Raw genomic sequence first — 20,147 nt, 5'->3', positions numbered from 1 at the left:
TTAAAAATATTTATATTGTCACACTAAAACTTTAAAAAAGATAACAAGAAAACTCTAGAGGTTAGCATCGTTATCATCGTTCGTTACGAAACGGCGTCCGGTAACTGGCCGTAAAATAAAATGATGACATTGACATTTAAAATTATCGAAATTTGAATTTTTAAGCATCGTGGCATTTAATCGTGGTTTTTATGTTTATTGTACTATTAAAAATATTCATTGATGACATACTTCTATAAACTAAAAATACATATATATATATACGTTAATAAATAATTATACCAATTCAATATTTCCTTGACAAATACTTTTCTCTTTTTTCTTTATAAATTGCGTCTATGTGAATCCAGGATAGTTTTATGACTTTGGAATAAAGGGGCTACTTCAATAACTTCAAAATAACAAATCCAAAAAGTCTCCACTTAACAGATACACTTAAAAAGGCAAATATATCTTTTTAATCTGCGTAGAATAAGAAAGGTTACAAAATAAAACAGCGGATTATAAAGAAAATTTATTTGCAAGTAACTATTTATAATATTAATCTTTAAAATCATTAATTTATTTACACATTTTTATCACGTAGGCAATAATATTACTTTAAAATGTTCGTTTATTTCGCCTTTGGCGCTAATACTACGAGTTAGTGCTGGTAACACGACAGAGACTGACAGTAACGGTGATCTCGTAACGATAAACGTTACAATAAATAACGTCGTTACTGTTTTTAACGATGGTTGCACCGTTGACACTCCGGCATGTAGCTCAGCTAGGCTTTCTGCTGGAACAAATAAATATGTATTAGGTTGACATAATAACAAAGTATTGTATTGTGTATCTTAGTTATTTATAATCATTCGTATCGATTTGAAAGTTAAATATTCTTTGCTTGTAATTACACCAGGCCACGACTTGAGTTATTATGTACGTAATGGTTATATATAGAAATAAATTAGTCAGCAGTAAGTTGAACTTTATAAAGTTGTTTCGTAATCATTATTTGATTTAGTTGACTGTTTTTTTTTTTTAGTTGTTATTTATAAAATCTCAGCTCTTATAAAGGTCGTGGGCTCGAATCCTATTTTTTTTTTTTAAATATTTTTGTTTATTTCTTTCAAGGTTAAGTTGCAGCTTTTATTCTAGGAACATTTTTAGCTGTGTTTAATTTATATTCGTTTCATTTATATTGCGCAAACATCCATCTCAAGGGGAAAAAGAACTACTCAAAGGGAAAGGAGGCCTTAGCCCATTAGTGGGAAATTTACAGGCTGTTGATGCAAAAAAATATCCATCGGAACCGGCCAGGGAATATTATACCATAACATAGCAGTAGATTTAACCTCTAAATGAAAAACCAAACTGTTCTGTAGTAACTATAGGAATAAAGTGAGTGATATATCAAGAATAAAATGATTACTTAACTAAACCAAAATTACACAAGTAATATTGTTCGAAATAGGTACACTGTTTATATAATAATAAACATATTTATTATTCGAAAATATATTACTTTATAAAAACATTTTTAATAACGCTTGTACATAATTTAAGCTTTGGATTTCAATCCTTAGCGAGAGGTCTTTGCTAAAGGATGGAACAGCTGTTACTTGCCTGCGTTCATAATTTAATATATTTACGGCCTGTAGCATTTGTAGTACGAATAAATTCATATTAAGATTTTATTTCGTACTTAAACAAAAGTTAAATCAAATATTGAATATTCGAAATTATACCTTTATTAGAATACGTAAATTAACCTAATATTTTATCAACCAAGATTTTTTCTATTATACTACCAAATCAAAATTGAAAGATTATTTATTCATGTAGGCTCTTTCAAGTTATTTTAAGGTATTGTGTTATATAATTCAATAAAATGTATAATGGCGGTTACCTAGCAAGCAACTTAGTAGCTTTTTTTCATTTTTCAAATGAAATCTGCATTAAACAATGCTATTGCTATTACGCTCAGTAAACTTGTTCCTTAACGTTGCTATAATGTCACTTTATAGAGGTATTGTTAATAGTTATATTTTATTGTGGCACATTTTTATTGGCTGGTCTTGACTCGTAAGCCGTGACGGCAAACGTCATGACACTCTCTTATGCCTTTTTACCCCCTTTCCAAAATCGGTCTCTATTTACTTGTTTCTTTTTTATGACATCGGTGGCAAACGAGCCCATGGATATCTGCAACACCAGGGGCTTGCAATTTGCTTTTTGTGGCGTGTATATAAAATATCTTATTAATTTATATGTGTGCGTACACTACTCAATATTTTTAATGGTATTGGTAGCAAATTAACGAAAAAGAAGTGTTACTACAACCGCGCCTAATACCGAGGGGCTAGAAATGTGTAAGGTTTTTTTTTGTTGAAGGTTCCCAATTCTTATCGTCTTACATTTATTGATTTTTCTTTAATTACATATTATGTTTTTCATAATTATCAAATTTATCGTTTCATACCGTTAGTTCAAAACTCCTATTAAATTAAATTTATAATATCTAATTTTCGTTACCCGTTACTGTTATTAAACGCGGTATCTAATTAACGTTATATATTCAAGTAGCTTATTATAAATAGAATATAAAATAAAGTCATTATTTTACTGAGCCTATCTGTAGCCCTTTCCATCAAAGTCTGATGAAATAATAATCCAATACGACCAGTGAGAATACAGAATTTGAAAACTCCAAGCTTATACCGAGAATTTAACGTCAGAAAAATGATATAACATCTATTCTTCGAAACCGTATAAGCCATATAAAACTAACGAGGCTGATGTTAAGGTAAATAAAATATAAAACAATGTATGTAGGTACAAAAATTGCTCGGCGAGCGATCGTATCGTAGATAGTATACCAGGGTATTACGGGTAATTATTGTACAAGCCATACAAGTTGCTTGGAAAACGTTGCTCGCGTCCGTGTTCATAATTTTATCGATAATTATTTTATCGACAAACCGAATAAACAGTTTTGCGGTATTGTTGTACCCTTTTGTACTTAAATATGAAAACATTTTTATTGTATAATTGTATAAATGAAGTATACATTTTTCTCGGATAATATTTTTATAGAGTTTTTATTTAAACGCTACTTAACATTTATCTACATAAGATTGGTACAATTATTAATAGCCATATAAAGGTATAAAGCACGGTAATTACAGTAATTACAAAATAAAATCATTGCGTAAATTTTAAACGCTGAAATAAATAATTGTAAATAAACCCGTTGCAAGAAATTTTTGCACCAATAATATATTCATTAAAATTTAAATCATATCAAGTTGTAAATGACATACTCCAATATAGTCTTAACACTCAGATATAATGATGCTGATACAAATTTTAACGAGGTTGTAAATAAAATACAATTTTTACGATCCATAATGACATGACGATTTGGTGTATAACTTGGCTTTTCGGACGATAAAGTAAGTAAATTAATGTACACTTATTATACCTACTTCCTAGAAAAAAGAGTTTTATATGAACATACTAAACAAAAGATAATTGAACATCTTCATTGTGTCTATTTAATGCAGTACATCATCATCCTCCTGCCCTTATTCCAATTTTATTTGGAGTCGGCGCAGCATGTCTTCTCCTTCCACACTTCTCTGCCAGACGTCATCTCACAAGTAACATTATTTCTAACCATATCGTTTTTCATACAATCAATCCATCTTTCATCGTCCTCTACCTCTATCCATCCACATCCGTGCTCAAAACCTTCCTCCGTAATTGTGTTTTGTGTTATATAATTGTTAGTAAAAATTATATATAAAAAGAAATCAATATTTATCATTGATTTTGCAATGAAGAAATTGAGTATAGTTTATATAATATTCAAGCGAGTAGAGAGCTGCAACGGACAGTAGGTAATATTAAAATAGCGTCAAGCATTTGCTGTCACGGTGTTCGAGTCGTTTTCCTGTCAAGGCATTATACCTAAGGCGCGCTAATACACGTCAATTAAATAAATAGAATCAAGAATAGTCATAGAATAAGTTAAAGCAATCGTAGCCTGACTTATCGACTATATTGTAATTATGGATCCAACTGATAAAAAATATATAATGTTTATGAAATAAAAACTTCTTACATTATAAGAATAACGCAGTTCAATTTAAAGTTGCCGCTTTGTGTATACGTAATATTAAAACTCTTGTTGAAAATTTTGTTCTGTTGTTGTAAGCAAAAAGTTCCTCGCAATCATAACATTAGCTATTCTGTACACGTAGAGATGTTGTATAAGCACTTAGTATTAGTCATCGAGTATTCTTTAGGACGACAAAATATAAGTTTGAAAATAGAACGAAATTCAACGAAACAAAATAACGAAAAATAACGTTAAATGTAACGACACTAGTATTATAAATAAAACAAATTAATTCTGATTATCAATAACAACATATTAAACAAAAAAAAAATTGTTGGTCTAATTCAAAACCACGCATTAACCAATAGTATAGTATTTGTTAACACACGAATAAAGAAGACATTATGACTTTAATATAGATTAGAGTTCGTTAAATAACAAAGCTCTTGTACTCTGGATGTAACGAAACAAATCGGTGATATCTTTGACGCTGGAAGACGTAATCTTCTCGAAACACATCGACATTTTGATTGTTAGATAAATAACTTGAACAATAATGATATGGAAAAATAATTCTTAAAAACAAATTATCAAGGTTCGAAATACAACGAACAAAAACTTTACATCTTTCAACACCCGTAATTACACAACAATTTTCACACCGTAACAAAACAAAACAAAAATTTACTTAACAGGTGAATATTACAAAGAGAATTATAAAATTCTTTTGAACTCGCCGGTGTGAATGCAGTAGCACTCTTTACTCGAATTTCGCAGATGTGAATTTTAAAGGTGAAATTTAAATGAAATTATTCGCGAAATTGCGGCCACGTGCGTTTTGCATCTGACGGCCCCTGGTATTCCGTCAGGCTTATAATTCTCGGGAAAAAGACCATCGTCATGAAATATACGAATGGGCTTTTATTTAATATAAATGTGTTTAATTTTTCGAATTAAATATTGGTATTAAGAGTCATTATTTTAAATGACTTCCAAGAAAAATATAATCCTGTAATTCTGTCATTTTATTTTCGAAAATATTTTTAGGTATGACTTTGTACTTTTATATTAAGTAATATGCAATCTTTGTATTTCTTTGAAGTATAAGTAAAATAAATATGCCACAAAATAAATTACATTAAATTCGGTTCAGAAGTATAGTCGAGTAGCGATCTATATTAAGTAAAACTACCAATGCGCAACGGTTCGGAATGCTAATTCTCCCAAAAAGAACCGAATAGGAACACAGTAGTTACTCTTTTTCAACATTTAAAAGTTAAGTCATGTTAGTTGAATATGTCTGTAATATATCCTGCCGGGAAGTCAACAGATATTAGTATAACGCTTTTTTATCATGTAAATAATCTTGTAATGAATACGCCTTCTTTACTAATGTATTTTTTATACATAATTTGAATTTATGAAACGGCAAAGTTATAAATATCCGCGCCATTTTATTATTGAATCGGATACCTTGTCCCAAGAAGGATTTATTGTCTTTGCGGAGTCGAAAACTTGGCGTTATAAGATTATGCTTACTTCTGGTGTACTACCATTAACACTTATCAAAGTGACCATTGTCTTATCAAATCATGACTGGGTGGAATGGTTTCGAGATTGTTACTTCTCCCGGTCCGATCCGAATCGCAATTCCGATCCTCTGTGTAAAAACCAATCCGGTGACGGCAATAAGGCCAAGTGTTAATACTAATTAATCATGAATAATTTCACTTCATTACTCTTGTTTTAAGCACTTACCGTTGCGTATGGATACTTAGCTTTAATTTATTATAAAGTACTACAGGGTCAATTAAACATGAAAAGTCTGTTTCGCTAATTGATTAGAATAATCTCGACTCATTTGTATTTTTTATATAAAAAATAAAGTATCCATCAAACTCCTCTAAAGAACATTTAGAGATTATATGTAAATATGTCTATAAATATAGGACAATATCTGATACATTATTCTGATCCCAATGTAAGTAGCTAATGTACTCGTATTAAGGAAAAACAGAAAACGATGGTACCACAAACACTCTGGGTGTTTCACACCCGAAACAACGTAGAAAAGTAATGAATTTTTTCTATCATTGATTCGGCTGGGAATCGGACCCGGGACCTCGGAGTTGCGTACCCATGACTACTCGAGCACAGATGTCGTCGTTTAGATTAACTCAAACTCAAACGCATATATTTGCTTCATTTAATATAGAAGTATTACACTTTCTTTTTGATGGTCAATTGAAACAGTACCACCGGTTCGGAAAAGAAAATACCCTGACCTGAGAATAACCGGCGAAAGAAACTCAGAGGTTTTTTTTTGTCTCATGTATCATATAAACAATTTAAATGAAATGAAATAATAGCCAGGAGGCGATCGTTTCGTTCCCAAGGTAATAATAATAATAAACTCATAAATTGTATAATAACCTATTGCACACAAGCGTTCCTTAATAATTATTTTTTAAATTTGGCAACAGAGGCATTTTGAACATTGCCCTACAAAGGAGTTACTGACTATTAGCTGATTATTTCACGACGCTGCTTTTACTAGTCACTAAACAAGATAATTTTACTCACTAACATAATTATTAATGCTTTATATTTATGTGTGTATTTTTCGGGATGCTTTTGTTTCTCCTTTCAAATAAACAAAAAAGTCTGGAAGACACGTTGCTAATTAATCACGCTGCATGTTCCATTAACGTCGTGTTTTCTCGACTCAGGGTTGAACCAAGTGACACTTTTCAAATCAGTTGTACGTAAAGCAATTACTGGTTCGTGTTAAATTGTATAATGTTATTTGAAACATTTAATTTAATTATGATAGGTGTTAATTTTGTCAACATTAATTAAATATACGTGCGATGCTAAGAAGTTAATTTAATGAATGTACGGATTTTTATTTCAAATAATTATCTGTTTGTTTGAGCTGGGATGGCTCAGTGGTTAGAACGCGTGCATCTTAACCGATGATTGCGGGTTCAAGCCCAGGCAAGTACCATTATATATGTCTGTTTAATTTGTGTTTATAATTCATCTCGTACTCGGCGGTGAATGAAAACATCGTGAGGAAACCTGCATGTGTCTAATTTCATCTAAATTCTGCCTTACATGTGCATTCCACTAACCCGGATTGGAACATCGTGGTGGAATATGTTCCAAACCCTTTCCTTAATGGAAGTGGAGGCCTTATCCCAGCTGTGGGAAATTTACTGGCTGTGACTTTACTTGTGTGGGTCTGCGAATCTATATTTCTGTATTAATATTATAAATGTGAAAGTAACTCTGTATGTTTGTCTGTCGCTCTTTCAAGATCAAAGCAATGAACCGAATTTGACGAAATTTGGTATCAAGCAAATTTGAACTTCATGGAAGGACATAGGCAACTTTTTTGCCTAACACGTGCCCTCCCCCCATGAATGCGAGCCGAGCCGCTGGCCACCTTTAGTATTACGCATATTGACCATCTTTCATTTGAGAAAGTATTCATCTAAACAGTTAGTAATGACAGTTTTATATCGCTATCAAAATAAACTTCCAAAACGAATCCACTTTTTCTCAGTAATTTTTCAAGATAACAAATTTCAAAGCTTTTTCAATTTACTCAATATTAAAAAAGTTACGTCTTTTTTTTTAATTTCCTAAACGAAGGCAGATGACATTGACATTTTTGGAACAAAACTGAATTTAATAATTCCATACTTCGCTGACATGAGAGAATGAGATAGCATATCATACCGTCTCACTCACTCTTTAAACCGAAACACAGAGATACAAATGATTGCTTTTTGACCATAGAATAATTACTAATCACTTTATTTAATTACTATAATTTAAATTATAATAATTAGTTCGAATTCACGATGACATATATTCCATAATCATATTAGTTTAATATAAAACTGATTATAAAATAATAACTTTCATCAAAGCTAATTATTTACGTTTAAATACCGAAATTAGATCATAAATCTATATATATAATAAAATTGGTGTTTATGTTTTGTTTTATTAAAATAACCGCTTTTTACTTAATGCATATATTGTATATATACCTTCACCGCCAAGCACGAGATAAATTATAAACACTAATTAAGCACATAATTATATGTAGTGGCGCTTGCCTGGGTTTGAACCCGAAATCATCGGTTACAATGCATGCGTTCTAACCACTGAAAAAATATATTTTGGTATATGTACCGTGTATGCATTGAGTAAAAAAGGGCTATTCTAATATTACAAACAGACACTCCAATTTTATTATATGTATATATTAAGTTTATTGTATGATAAGTCCAAAGTTTAAGAATTATGCGAACGGATAAAGGTATAATTTGAAACAAGAGACGAATATTCGCATCGTTTATTTGCTTGCATTTTCCGCAAGTCCTAAGGCGTGGAGTATTATATGAAATGACGTTATTTGAGTTACATTCATTTCTATTTTCTCGGTAATCTTTAGCTTTTAGCTTTAGGTAAAAATTTAAATCAAATAATGGTTGATGCATTACATAAAATTACTGAGTTGCGGTAAGAAGGGTGAGTGAGCCAGTGTAATTAAAGAAAACATAACATCCTAGTTCTTAAGCTACGTTACGCATTTGGAATGTAAGGAATGGTTAATATTTTATACAGCCGAATTCAGAATTTTTTCTACTAAAATTTTAACCTAAAACAAATAAAACAAAAAAAAAATAATTAATCGGCTTCTTAATTCAAAATTATTAATTTTAAGTTACTAATTTACATTTGTGTTTTAAATGCTATAATTATTTTTATATTTTTTCATTTTTATACTAATTGTATTTAAAATATTACTTGCTTTCCACGCTGTGGTCTCCTATAAGGAGCATAGAGCTTGTAACCATTATATTGTTTTATTTTAAAAATATGTATTTAGTGTGTATATTTTGTTGAAGTGTCATAAATTAAATAAATATAAATTTTACTTACTTAGTCATCACGTATTACATAAAGATAAGTACAAATCGGAAATATATTCAAATCGATATTAACTTTATTCAAAGAGGTTTTACTAAGTACTTTTAAACCAAGTCGTTATACAAGATTCAATGAATCGTAAGACTGCTGGTTCAGAATGTAGAATAAGACTGGAAGAGTATGAGTTACTTATTTATCACCTATATAATAAACACTTTGAAAGATGATATCGAAATATCTCCACTAGCCAAAAATAAAAAAACATGGTAAATATTCCCTATTCATTAACTGTAACAATTCTGTAGTACACGTTTAAGCTGGGGCGATTCATTAGTAAGAGAATATTATTATCAGTAAGTAATTAATTACCGTTAAGCACGTGTACAGACACAGTATGCGGCCTCGCCCCGCGCACAGCGCACGTGTAATTTCCAGCATCGCTACTGTTCACGCGGGCCAATCTGAGTACGCTGTCAGCTCCGCCTGGCACTTGTTCTGTTTTTACGCTGTGAACAAAGATATTACTTAGTTATAATACTTTTAATGTGATGAAATTTATTGCTTATGTTTTGATTTATAGAAACGAATTTTCTTCATAAAAAAGAACTTAAATTATTTTATTTGGTATCATTATTGTAAAAAATATGAAGATAAAAAGAATTATAAATCGAATTATAAGGTGAAATGGCCTAGCAGTAACACTCGTGTATCTTAACCGGGATGCAGGTTCAAATTCGGACAAGCACTATTATATTTTTGGATTGGAGCAACGCGGTGAAGTAAACTCCTATATTTCAGAAAAAATAAACTTTGGTCTCTTAAGTCTATACAATGGAATATTAAGAATATAATATAATAATCTTGTTATTAAACCAAAAAAAAAAACACGAATCCAAGATTAAATATAAGACTAAAAGTAGAGTAGTATTTTTTTCAAATCTAATATAACTTAAACTAATAATAACACGCCAGAAATGAAACTTAAACGATACAAAACAACAAGTTACAACATAAACTGTTAACTGTTCCAAGTTGGTCTGGTAAGGCCGCAGGTTCTGGGTTCAAACACCTCATGGGATGGATAAAAGTTATTAGGGTTTTCCCGTCGACAAACTCTCATTAACTGAAGTCTGAAAGTTGGAGTGTATACTCCTGAACCTCAGAGAGCATGGGAGGACTGAACTCGTTGTGATCGTGTTGGATTTGTCATCCCATCAACAACAGCAACAGCTTGTAAATTTCCCACAGCTGGGCTAACGCCTACTCTCCCTTTGAGGAGAAGGTTTGGACCATATTCAATCACGCTGTTCCAATGCGGTTTGGTGGCAATACACATGTGGCAAAAATTTTATGAAATTAGACACATGCAGGTTTCCTCAAAACGTTTTTCTACACCGCTTAGCTGAATTATAAATACAAATAAGGCACATGAACAATCAGTGATGCTTGCTTGGGTTTGAACCCGCTATCATTAGTCAAGATGCACGCGTTTTAACCACAGGGCAATCTCGGTTATTTGTATATTTAAAATAATAACGGGGGTGCGGAATGATCTAACAATAAGTTGGGAATCGGCATACACTATTTTGACGTTAATATTAAAAAGAAAAAATAATGTTAGGTGTAAGTATCTCCGGAACTAAAAATAAAAAAAAAAAACTGAAAGAAAGTTACATTATTCGTGAACGATATTGACTTCATAAATAAAACGTGTACTATACAATACATTTAAATACATTAAACATAAAAAGGGTACTGGTTAATGGACTGCCTAGCGATGTAAAAAGTCAAAAGATCGAATCCTGACCCCTTGGGCTATTCTCGTACCCACCCCTTACACAAGTGATGAGGAATAGCAGTAAGTTCTAAAATAATTTGGGGCATAGCTAAAACAAAATAAAAATTCAAACCGTGCGAAGGCAGGGTAGCACGTTTGTTTTTAAATAAAACATGTCTTGTAGTGAAAGCTTGAAACCGTCACAAGACGACACAATTGAGGCTTTAAGGCTAATTTATGAAGGTGTCATGTTGTGTCATGAAGCGGCTATAAAACCATTATTTATTTATAACCTCATTTATTCTGTGCACGTGCGAAAAGGTTTAGCAATGTCATATCACATTTCAAAGTACCTGATATAATATGAAAATATATTTTAGCTTCTTTGGGGGTAAGAGAGGATCATCTATCAACGTTGGAACACATTGAACCAGAAATACGCTATAAACATATTTCGCTTTTCAGACGAGGTTAACTGTCAAGCTGATATTTTCCTTTTATAATAGCTCTTGAATGAGCGTTTTAGTGAGAAATATTAATTTTATACATCAATATTCAACATGCTGTTTAATAGTAAAGCTTGATTAGAGAGATTTGTTGTTAATCACACTGTGAATTTTACGGTACAAAATATGTATCAGTAATTTCGTTCACCAGTCAGAATTGAGTTATAAAACTAATTGTTTAAATCTCAGTGTTGCCTGCTATAATTTAGTCAAAGCTCTAATCTTTAATTATGATTAACGTATTACAGCCACGAAACCATATCGGTTCTTAAGAATATGCCTTCAAAAATGTCTTTTAAAGACAATTACGAAAATAATTTACTTTTTTCTGATATATATTGAATGTAAAAGAAAATATATACATATATGCTTTTATACAAAACTAGAAAAGAAATGAAATTTAAAGTTTTAACTTTGAGTTTATAGATATGTTATGTATCTTTAAATAAAAGTTAATTAAAATTTTTTATGTTTAAAAATCAACCACATTAGTAACAAATTTTAGTTTAACTTTTCGCCCAATATTAATCCTTACAAGCATCAACAACAAAAATTTAAGCGTTTTCTCTAAATAAAATTTTACCTTCAGCTTTTTTTACGTTACGTTTTTTGCCAATTCTCTATATTGTAAACCGTGTAATAGAACTTCGGTCCAAAAAAATTATATTAAAAAAGTAACGTATCTGGGATTAAAAAGGGTCGTAATATATACAATATTTACCTGATTCCACCTCTTGTAGTGTCAGCATTTAGTGCCCTTCCTTCGTGTAGCCAAGTAAGCACAGCCGGTGTCTCCACGTGGCGCGCTCTGCACACCAACGCTAATGTTGACTCAGCCTCATAGTATTTCTCCTGGAGCGGACCACCTGCTTCATCGACTACCCACACTTGTGGAGCTATATAAGACAAAGTTGAAGTATATTTATTTGTTTTTGGTATAGAATTGATCAAAGGTTAACGATACTGATATTACATTATTATTAAACTTCTTTTCTTCATCTATTAATGTAATTATTGTGATATCAAAATGTAGTAATAATAATAATAATCTTTAATTGAAGCAATTCACATCACACTTCAAATGCTGAAAATATTTTTTGTATGAACGTCTTACCAGGCTGATTTTGGATAATTTATGCGTCACTGAGTAACCTATTTATTAAGCAGTTAGTACACTGTAATACATCCTTTATTTAACTATACTTAATTCTACTTGTGAGCTCCTAGTGATAGAAGGCATCAGGTAGGTTATATATTAAATCAGGGTAAAAACTCTCTCTATTCTAAATGCAATCCATTGGTATTATTACGATTAAATAACGATTTTATTGGGTACAACCCAACTATCGGGTACAACCCAATGGCAAAACTGGTTAGAAGTATAAAGATCAGTAATGTACTTACTGTTAACATGTAGATAAGTCCTACTAACTCTAGGGGGATGTGTTGATATTTGACATTCGTAAACTCCTTCATCATCAGGCTTGACTTCCCTAATTAGTAGTCTCCAATTACCAGGGTATCTCTTCCCAACCGATACCCTGTTATCAGCTGCATAAGTAACAGCTCCAACTGTTAGGAGTTCTGGAATTTCATCTCTGCCTCTTCGACGGACCCAAGATACCTAACAACATAAAAATTTCAAATCAAATAATGTTTATTACTTTTATAACTTTATTGTTTATGTGGGTAGGAATTTAGGATTTATTGGTATTCATAGTCAGGTATTTGTGCGTTATTATTTGTGGAAAAATGGACAAACGAACGTTTGATTAACTTTATTGTTTGTAGGTAGGTACGTGTTCCAATATTTATGGATTTTTTTGGAGTTAGCTAATTTTGAATTGAAAAAGTGATATATAAAATGTAATGTTAACGCAAACCTTTTGAAATATCAGAAAAAATACGTTTTTGAAAATCTGACAAAGGAAGACACGAGGTAAGTTTTTTAAATGCGGGATAATGGAAAGGGAAATGGACTTACTACACGATCAGATCAAATATATGGAACTAAGAAATTATAACAATTTGCTGCATTTTTAAAACCATGTACGTTCCACGAATCATAATGCAACGGTATGGCAAATCCGACACGACCAGAAAGAGCTGGACCAATGTCTCTTCGTCTGCCTTCTGGACTGGTGAAAATGTTTTGGAAAAAGATCCCATCTTTTCACTGACCAGACCCAGGAATAGCTACTTTGTAAGCAAGACATACATATAGAGTTAATTGGGCATATCTGTTAATACTATATCATATTTTGTTATGATTTACGGCCAAACACACATCTCAGCTCTTAACAAAGTGACTCCTAATATAAGCGGTCGACTGAGCAACGCAATACTCTAATGAAGACACGGCTCTAATCCGCTTTTGAACTTTGAACGCTTTGATATCGCAGTCTGGCAATCAAGTTATACTGGCTAAAGTCTAGCCATGACTGGCGTAAAGTATCACAGATAACCCAGAACCTTAATAACAGTCAGCACTATTTTATACTGTTTATTTTTCAAACAATACACTTGAGACTAGAATGGTATTTCGAAAAATGGAACATTGGATAAAATGTTGGGCGTATTTTAAGATAAATTAAAATGTACTGCATTCGAGCAGTTTTGAACATTTTACAAGATTATTTAAAATGTAAAACTATCACTGGTTTCAAATTCAAACGAAATTGACCGCGAAATAATTCACTAATAACCCTTTTTCACATTTTATTTTTATTTGGTGAATAGGTTTCTCGTCAGCCAGATATCTTATCACCAAGCAACAACACTAAGTTTTGTTGTGTTCTGGTTTGAAAGGTGAGTGAGCCAGTGTAACTGCGGGTTTATGACATATTGGCGATATAAGTAATGGTTAATATTTCTTACAGTTATAACATCTATCGCCAGTAGTTTAGTACCTATTAACATATGATTCATTTGCGCATCAGCCTACTTACCTGATAAAAAAATATCAAAGATTATAAAAAATGGTCAGCCACAAAGTAATAAATCGCATTTTAAATATTGACAATTATATAAACATAACATTCATAAATTTAAAATGTAGAACAACGCAAAACGGCGTGGAGTCAGAAAATATATGAAAATCATAAATAATTTCCACACTTTTCTTCCGTCCTCTTTATACTTTCTTTTGCCCTACCCTAATAAATCTGGATTGGAATTATTCAGTTCGTTACAAAGCGGCCGAGTGAAAACCGTATTGTACTCTTAAATAACATCTCTTTCTTATCCCAACAAGCGCAACGAAAATTTACCGAATCCTTTGTAATTGGCCTCAAGAGTTTTGCGTTAGCCAATTTAACAGAGATCGTAACAATTTCGGTAATTATCTTAAGAGATCAGAAACAATGAAGGTTTTTACCGTTATTGAGGGTTTTGATTGCTCGTATATTTAATGTTAATAATTAAATTTGACCACAGATTTGGTACGGTCCTCGATTTTCTTGGCTAATTAGGATGTTATGTTCAAGCAGATACTAATAAAAATACCTTTTATTCTGACCTAGTTTAAATTTAGGCAAGTATAATTGAATTTTCATATCGAATCATAAGCTTCATTGATAGAATTAATGTTTTTGCATTTCTAATTTTTTAATTCTTCAATTTGAGCCGAGTTGGTTGAGTGATTAGAATGCGTGTGTTTAACCAATAGTTGCGTGTTCAAACCCAAGTAAGCACTACTGAATTTCCATGTTGTTACACTACTGAATTTGTGTTAATAAATCATCTTGTATTCGGAGTTTTGTTTAGGAATAGCTTCAAATGTGAGGTTAAGAAGGCTTCATCCCAACAGTGGGACACATACAGGCTGCTAAAATTGGTAATGAAAAAAATAATATATTTATATATGTATATATCATAATTAGCATAATTTGATTCAAGTGAAATAAAAGTTGATACATACTAATTATTGTCTTTATTTGTTTATGTATAGAATATTCTTATTAAAGGTATAAAATATTAATTGAATTATCTTTATGAATTTGTAAAGAAGACAGGAGTAATCTTAATTATATTCTAGAATTAAATATGTTTCAGATCAAAGAGCTTTCATTGTCCATTATTTTCCTTAGAGAATATTTAAATTACCAATTTGTATTATGTAAATAAAAAAATATTGAACTTGTTTTAATATTATATAAAGTAATTTGGCTCGTGAGACTGAGGTTTAATATTGTAAGAATTATGTCTTGATTAGGTTTGTATACTTTAATTTTTAATCAAAGAAGTATATTTTCTAAGAAGGTAATTTATTTCCTGAGTAACGTTTTAACAAATATTGTTATTTCTACTGTGTGTTTCAGTCGTGATGACACAGAATTTATAACAAAATCTTAACTGAGGACTTTGGAGAACAAGGAATCATCTAATTGTCGCTACACTTAAATCTAAGGTTTTTTTTATTTGAATAAATGAATAAATAAATAACTTTTGAACAACATCACATACATTACTCTGATCCCAATGTAAGTAGCTAAAGCACTTGTGTTACGAAAAATCTGAAGTAGCGACGGCACCACTACACCCAGACCCAAGACAACATAGAAAACTAATGATAATCTACATCGACTCGGCCGGGAATCGAACCCGGGACCTCGGAGTAGCGTACTCATGAAAACCGGTGTACACAGCTTTACTCGACCACGGAGGTCGTCAGTTTAAAAAGGCGTTAAATTAAATAAAACTAATTATAACGGATGAATCGCGTATATTAATTATTTTTAAACATCCCGACGTTTCGAGCACTTTGCAGTGTTCGTGGTCACGGGTAGACTAAGATGACATTTGTCTATTTGAAGAACAAAGGAAATATTATTAACAACTACCGCCAACGATTTCTCAATTGATATCTTGAGTAACGTTCCGGTTGCACGCAGAAGGCACTAACTGTATCTTTAGGTCTTGCAGTCTGTTGGATTTGGGATTTTAAATTTTTAATAAGTGGATCCCAGGTGTTAGAAAGTCTCCAACCATCTTCTCTATTGAAGTTCGGATGTTTTTGAATTTCAATAGCCTCGCGTATCATTCTAGGAATGAATCTGTGTTCTCTAGCGAGGATCTGTGGTTTATCAAATCGGATAAAATGGTTAGGTTTATCCAGAGCATGTTCACAGACTGCAGACTTAGAAGAACGCCTATTTTTGACATCTCCTATATGTTCCTTGACCCTGGTACCGATGCTTCTCTTTGTTTGGCCTATGTAAGATAAACCACACTCACATTCGAGTTTATATACTCCTGCAGTTTGTAAAGGGATATTACTCTTGATAGGTCTCAAGAACTGGCTCACTTTCTGATGAGGCTTGTAAATGGTTTTAATCGAAGCTCGCTTCAAGATGTTGCCAATCCTGTCTGTAACTCCTTTCACATATGGTAGAAATGCAGGTTGTCGCTCAACTGTGGGTGGCTTGATACGGCTTCTGCGATGCTGGCGAGGCACGGGCAGCTTGTTCTGGTGGAGTGCAAGCTTGACCTGACGTAGCTCGTCCTCTAGGTGTTCAGCATCGCAGAGATGGTGGGCTCTCTGAAACAAAGATTTGCCAACGGTAGCTAACTGACTAGGGTGGTGGTGCGAGTCACCATTGAGGTATTTGTTTGTGTGTGTGGGTTTCCTATAAACTGTGTGACTTAATGTATTATCAGGATTCTTGATAATAAGGATGTCAAGGAAAGCTAAAGAATTATTTGCCTCTAATTCCATAGTAAATTGAATGTTCTTATTTATAGAATTAAGATGTACTAAAAATGCAGATGTCAGATCACTAGGTAATATTGTGAAAGTGTCATCTACGTACCGTTTATAAAACCTAGGTGTTATTGGTCCGGAGCGAAGAGCCCTCTCCTCCAGGTCTTCCATGAATAAATCGGCGACCACGGGGGATACTGGAGAACCCATGGCTACCCCGTCGACTTGTACATAGAATTCATCATTCCACAATAAATAACCTGATGTGAGGCAGTGATGTAACAGCTCTGCATATTCAATAGGCATGTTGTGTGTCTGTAGCTTCCTCTTAACAATTTCGATGCAGTCTTGTATGGGTAAACATGTAAACAATGACTGGACATCAAAACTAACCATTGTCTCGTTGTTGGTTAATTTAAGGTCTTTGATTTCACCAACAAACTGGTAAGAATCCTTGACATACGCCGCAGTGTGTCCTCGGAGGGGTGATAATATCCTTGCTATGTGTTGAGCCAATCTATATGTTGGTGTATCGATTTGGCTTACAATAGGACGCAGCGGAGCACCAGTTTTATGGATCTTAGGTAACCCATACAGTTTTGGCGGCTTTGCACATGTAGGCACGAGTGATTTTTTGTCCAGATTTAATTTCTCTTGATGTTTTGATATTAACGCGGATGTCTTTTTAAGAATATTATTTGTAGGATCTTTATTTACTTTTTTATAAGTTTTAACATCCGATAAAATCGCGGAAATTTTCTGGTTATAATCACACGTATCCATCACAACGGTCGCGTTTCCCTTATCTGCTCGGAGGACTGTAATGTCACCGTTGTGATGGATACGTGTGATTATAACCAGAAAATTTCCGCGATTTTATCGGATGTTAAAACTTATAAAAAAGTAAATAAAGATCCTACAAATAATATTCTTAAAAAGACATCCGCGTTAATATCAAAACATCAAGAGAAATTAAATCTGGACAAAAAATCACTCGTGCCTACATGTGCAAAGCCGCCAAAACTGTATGGGTTACCTAAGATCCATAAAACTGGTGCTCCGCTGCGTCCTATTGTAAGCCAAATCGATACACCAACATATAGATTGGCTCAACACATAGCAAGGATATTATCACCCCTCCGAGGACACACTGCGGCGTATGTCAAGGATTCTTACCAGTTTGTTGGTGAAATCAAAGACCTTAAATTAACCAACAACGAGACAATGGTTAGTTTTGATGTCCAGTCATTGTTTACATGTTTACCCATACAAGACTGCATCGAAATTGTTAAGAGGAAGCTACAGACACACAACATGCCTATTGAATATGCAGAGCTGTTACATCACTGCCTCACATCAGGTTATTTATTGTGGAATGATGAATTCTATGTACAAGTCGACGGGGTAGCCATGGGTTCTCCAGTATCCCCCGTGGTCGCCGATTTATTCATGGAAGACCTGGAGGAGAGGGCTCTTCGCTCCGGACCAATAACACCTAGGTTTTATAAACGGTACGTAGATGACACTTTCACAATATTACCTAGTGATCTGACATCTGCATTTTTAGTACATCTTAATTCTATAAATAAGAACATTCAATTTACTATGGAATTAGAGGCAAATAATTCTTTAGCTTTCCTTGACATCCTTATTATCAAGAATCCTGATAATACATTAAGTCACACAGTTTATAGGAAACCCACACACACAAACAAATACCTCAATGGTGACTCGCACCACCACCCTAGTCAGTTAGCTACCGTTGGCAAATCTTTGTTTCAGAGAGCCCACCATCTCTGCGATGCTGAACACCTAGAGGACGAGCTACGTCAGGTCAAGCTTGCACTCCACCAGAACAAGCTGCCCGTGCCTCGCCAGCATCGCAGAAGCCGTATCAAGCCACCCACAGTTGAGCGACAACCTGCATTTCTACCATATGTGAAAGGAGTTACAGACAGGATTGGCAACATCTTGAAGCGAGCTTCGATTAAAACCATTTACAAGCCTCATCAGAAAGTGAGCCAGTTCTTGAGACCTATCAAGAGTAATATCCCTTTACAAACTGCAGGAGTATATAAACTCGAATGTGAGTGTGGTTTATCTTACATAGGCCAAACAAAGAGAAGCATCGGTACCAGGGTCAAGGAACATATAGGAGATGTCAAAAATAGGCGTTCTTCTAAGTCTGCAGTCTGTGAACATGCTCTGGATAAACCTAACCATTTTATCCGATTTGATAAACCACAGATCCTCGCTAGAGAACACAGATTCATTCCTAGAATGATACGCGAGGCTATTGAAATTCAAAAACATCCGAACTTCAATAGAGAAGATGGTTGGAGACTTTCTAACACCTGGGATCCACTTATTAAAAATTTAAAATCCCAAATCCAACAGACTGCAAGACCTAAAGATACAGTTAGTGCCTTCTGCGTGCAACCGGAACGTTACTCAAGATATCAATTGAGAAATCGTTGGCGGTAGTTGTTAATAATATTTCCTTTGTTCTTCAAATAGACAAATGTCATCTTAGTCTACCCGTGACCACGAACACTGCAAAGTGCTCGAAACGTCGGGATGTTTAAAAATAATTAATATACGCGATTCATCCGTTATAATTAGTTTTATTTAAATGTGTAATAATCGCGAAAATTTAAGACAACATTAGGCGTTAAATTAATTTTGTGCTTGTCTTTGAAAGAAATCTGTCAGATGTTGTCTTGTATGATTCTCGTCTACATATTGGCGCAACACGGCTGATAAGTCCCACACCTTATCCTAGACCAAGTGACGATAAGGCCTTAATCATCAGTACGTTACTTTACTCACTAAGTTTTCTTGGTAAGTCAAAATTCAGTCATAAAAATTACTCTAATTAATGATGGTTGAAGTCAAACTATGACGCTACGGATTATTTCAAATTATTTTTTTTTTAATCCAAGACTGCTCTACAATCTATACTAATATTATAAATGCGCAAGTAAAAGTCTCTCTTTCGCGGCCAAACTACTGAACTGATTTCGAAGAAATTTATTATAGAGGTAGCTAAAACTCTAAGACAGGACATGGATTGTTTTTTAAGCCTAAAAAAAAGACCACAAAACGTGA

The 20,147-nt window shown here is 33.1% G+C and overlaps 1 protein-coding gene across 1 annotated transcript in view; it reads right to left on the bottom strand.

Annotated features, from left to right (window-relative positions):
* Window positions 1-540: 540 nt before the first annotated feature.
* The window catches only part of LOC124534783, a 128,989-nt gene continuing 109,382 nt past the window's right edge, over window positions 541-20,147 (bottom strand). Inside the window, exons 4-7 of the mRNA XM_047110791.1 lie at window positions 12,743-12,962; window positions 12,060-12,234; window positions 9,425-9,561; window positions 541-778 (exon numbers count right to left, since the gene is read on the bottom strand). Of these exons, the coding sequence (XP_046966747.1) occupies window positions 579-778; window positions 9,425-9,561; window positions 12,060-12,234; window positions 12,743-12,962 (732 nt within the window). The 3' untranslated portion in view covers window positions 541-578. The remainder of the gene's footprint in view (window positions 779-9,424; window positions 9,562-12,059; window positions 12,235-12,742; window positions 12,963-20,147) is intronic.

The sequence above is a fragment of the Vanessa cardui genome, chromosome 13 (assembly GCF_905220365.1).
Source record: "Vanessa cardui chromosome 13, ilVanCard2.1, whole genome shotgun sequence".
In the NCBI taxonomy this organism is placed as follows: Eukaryota; Metazoa; Arthropoda; class Insecta; order Lepidoptera; family Nymphalidae; genus Vanessa; species Vanessa cardui.
Note: the sequence above shows the minus strand (reverse complement) of the source record. Positions and strands in the feature narration are given on the sequence as shown.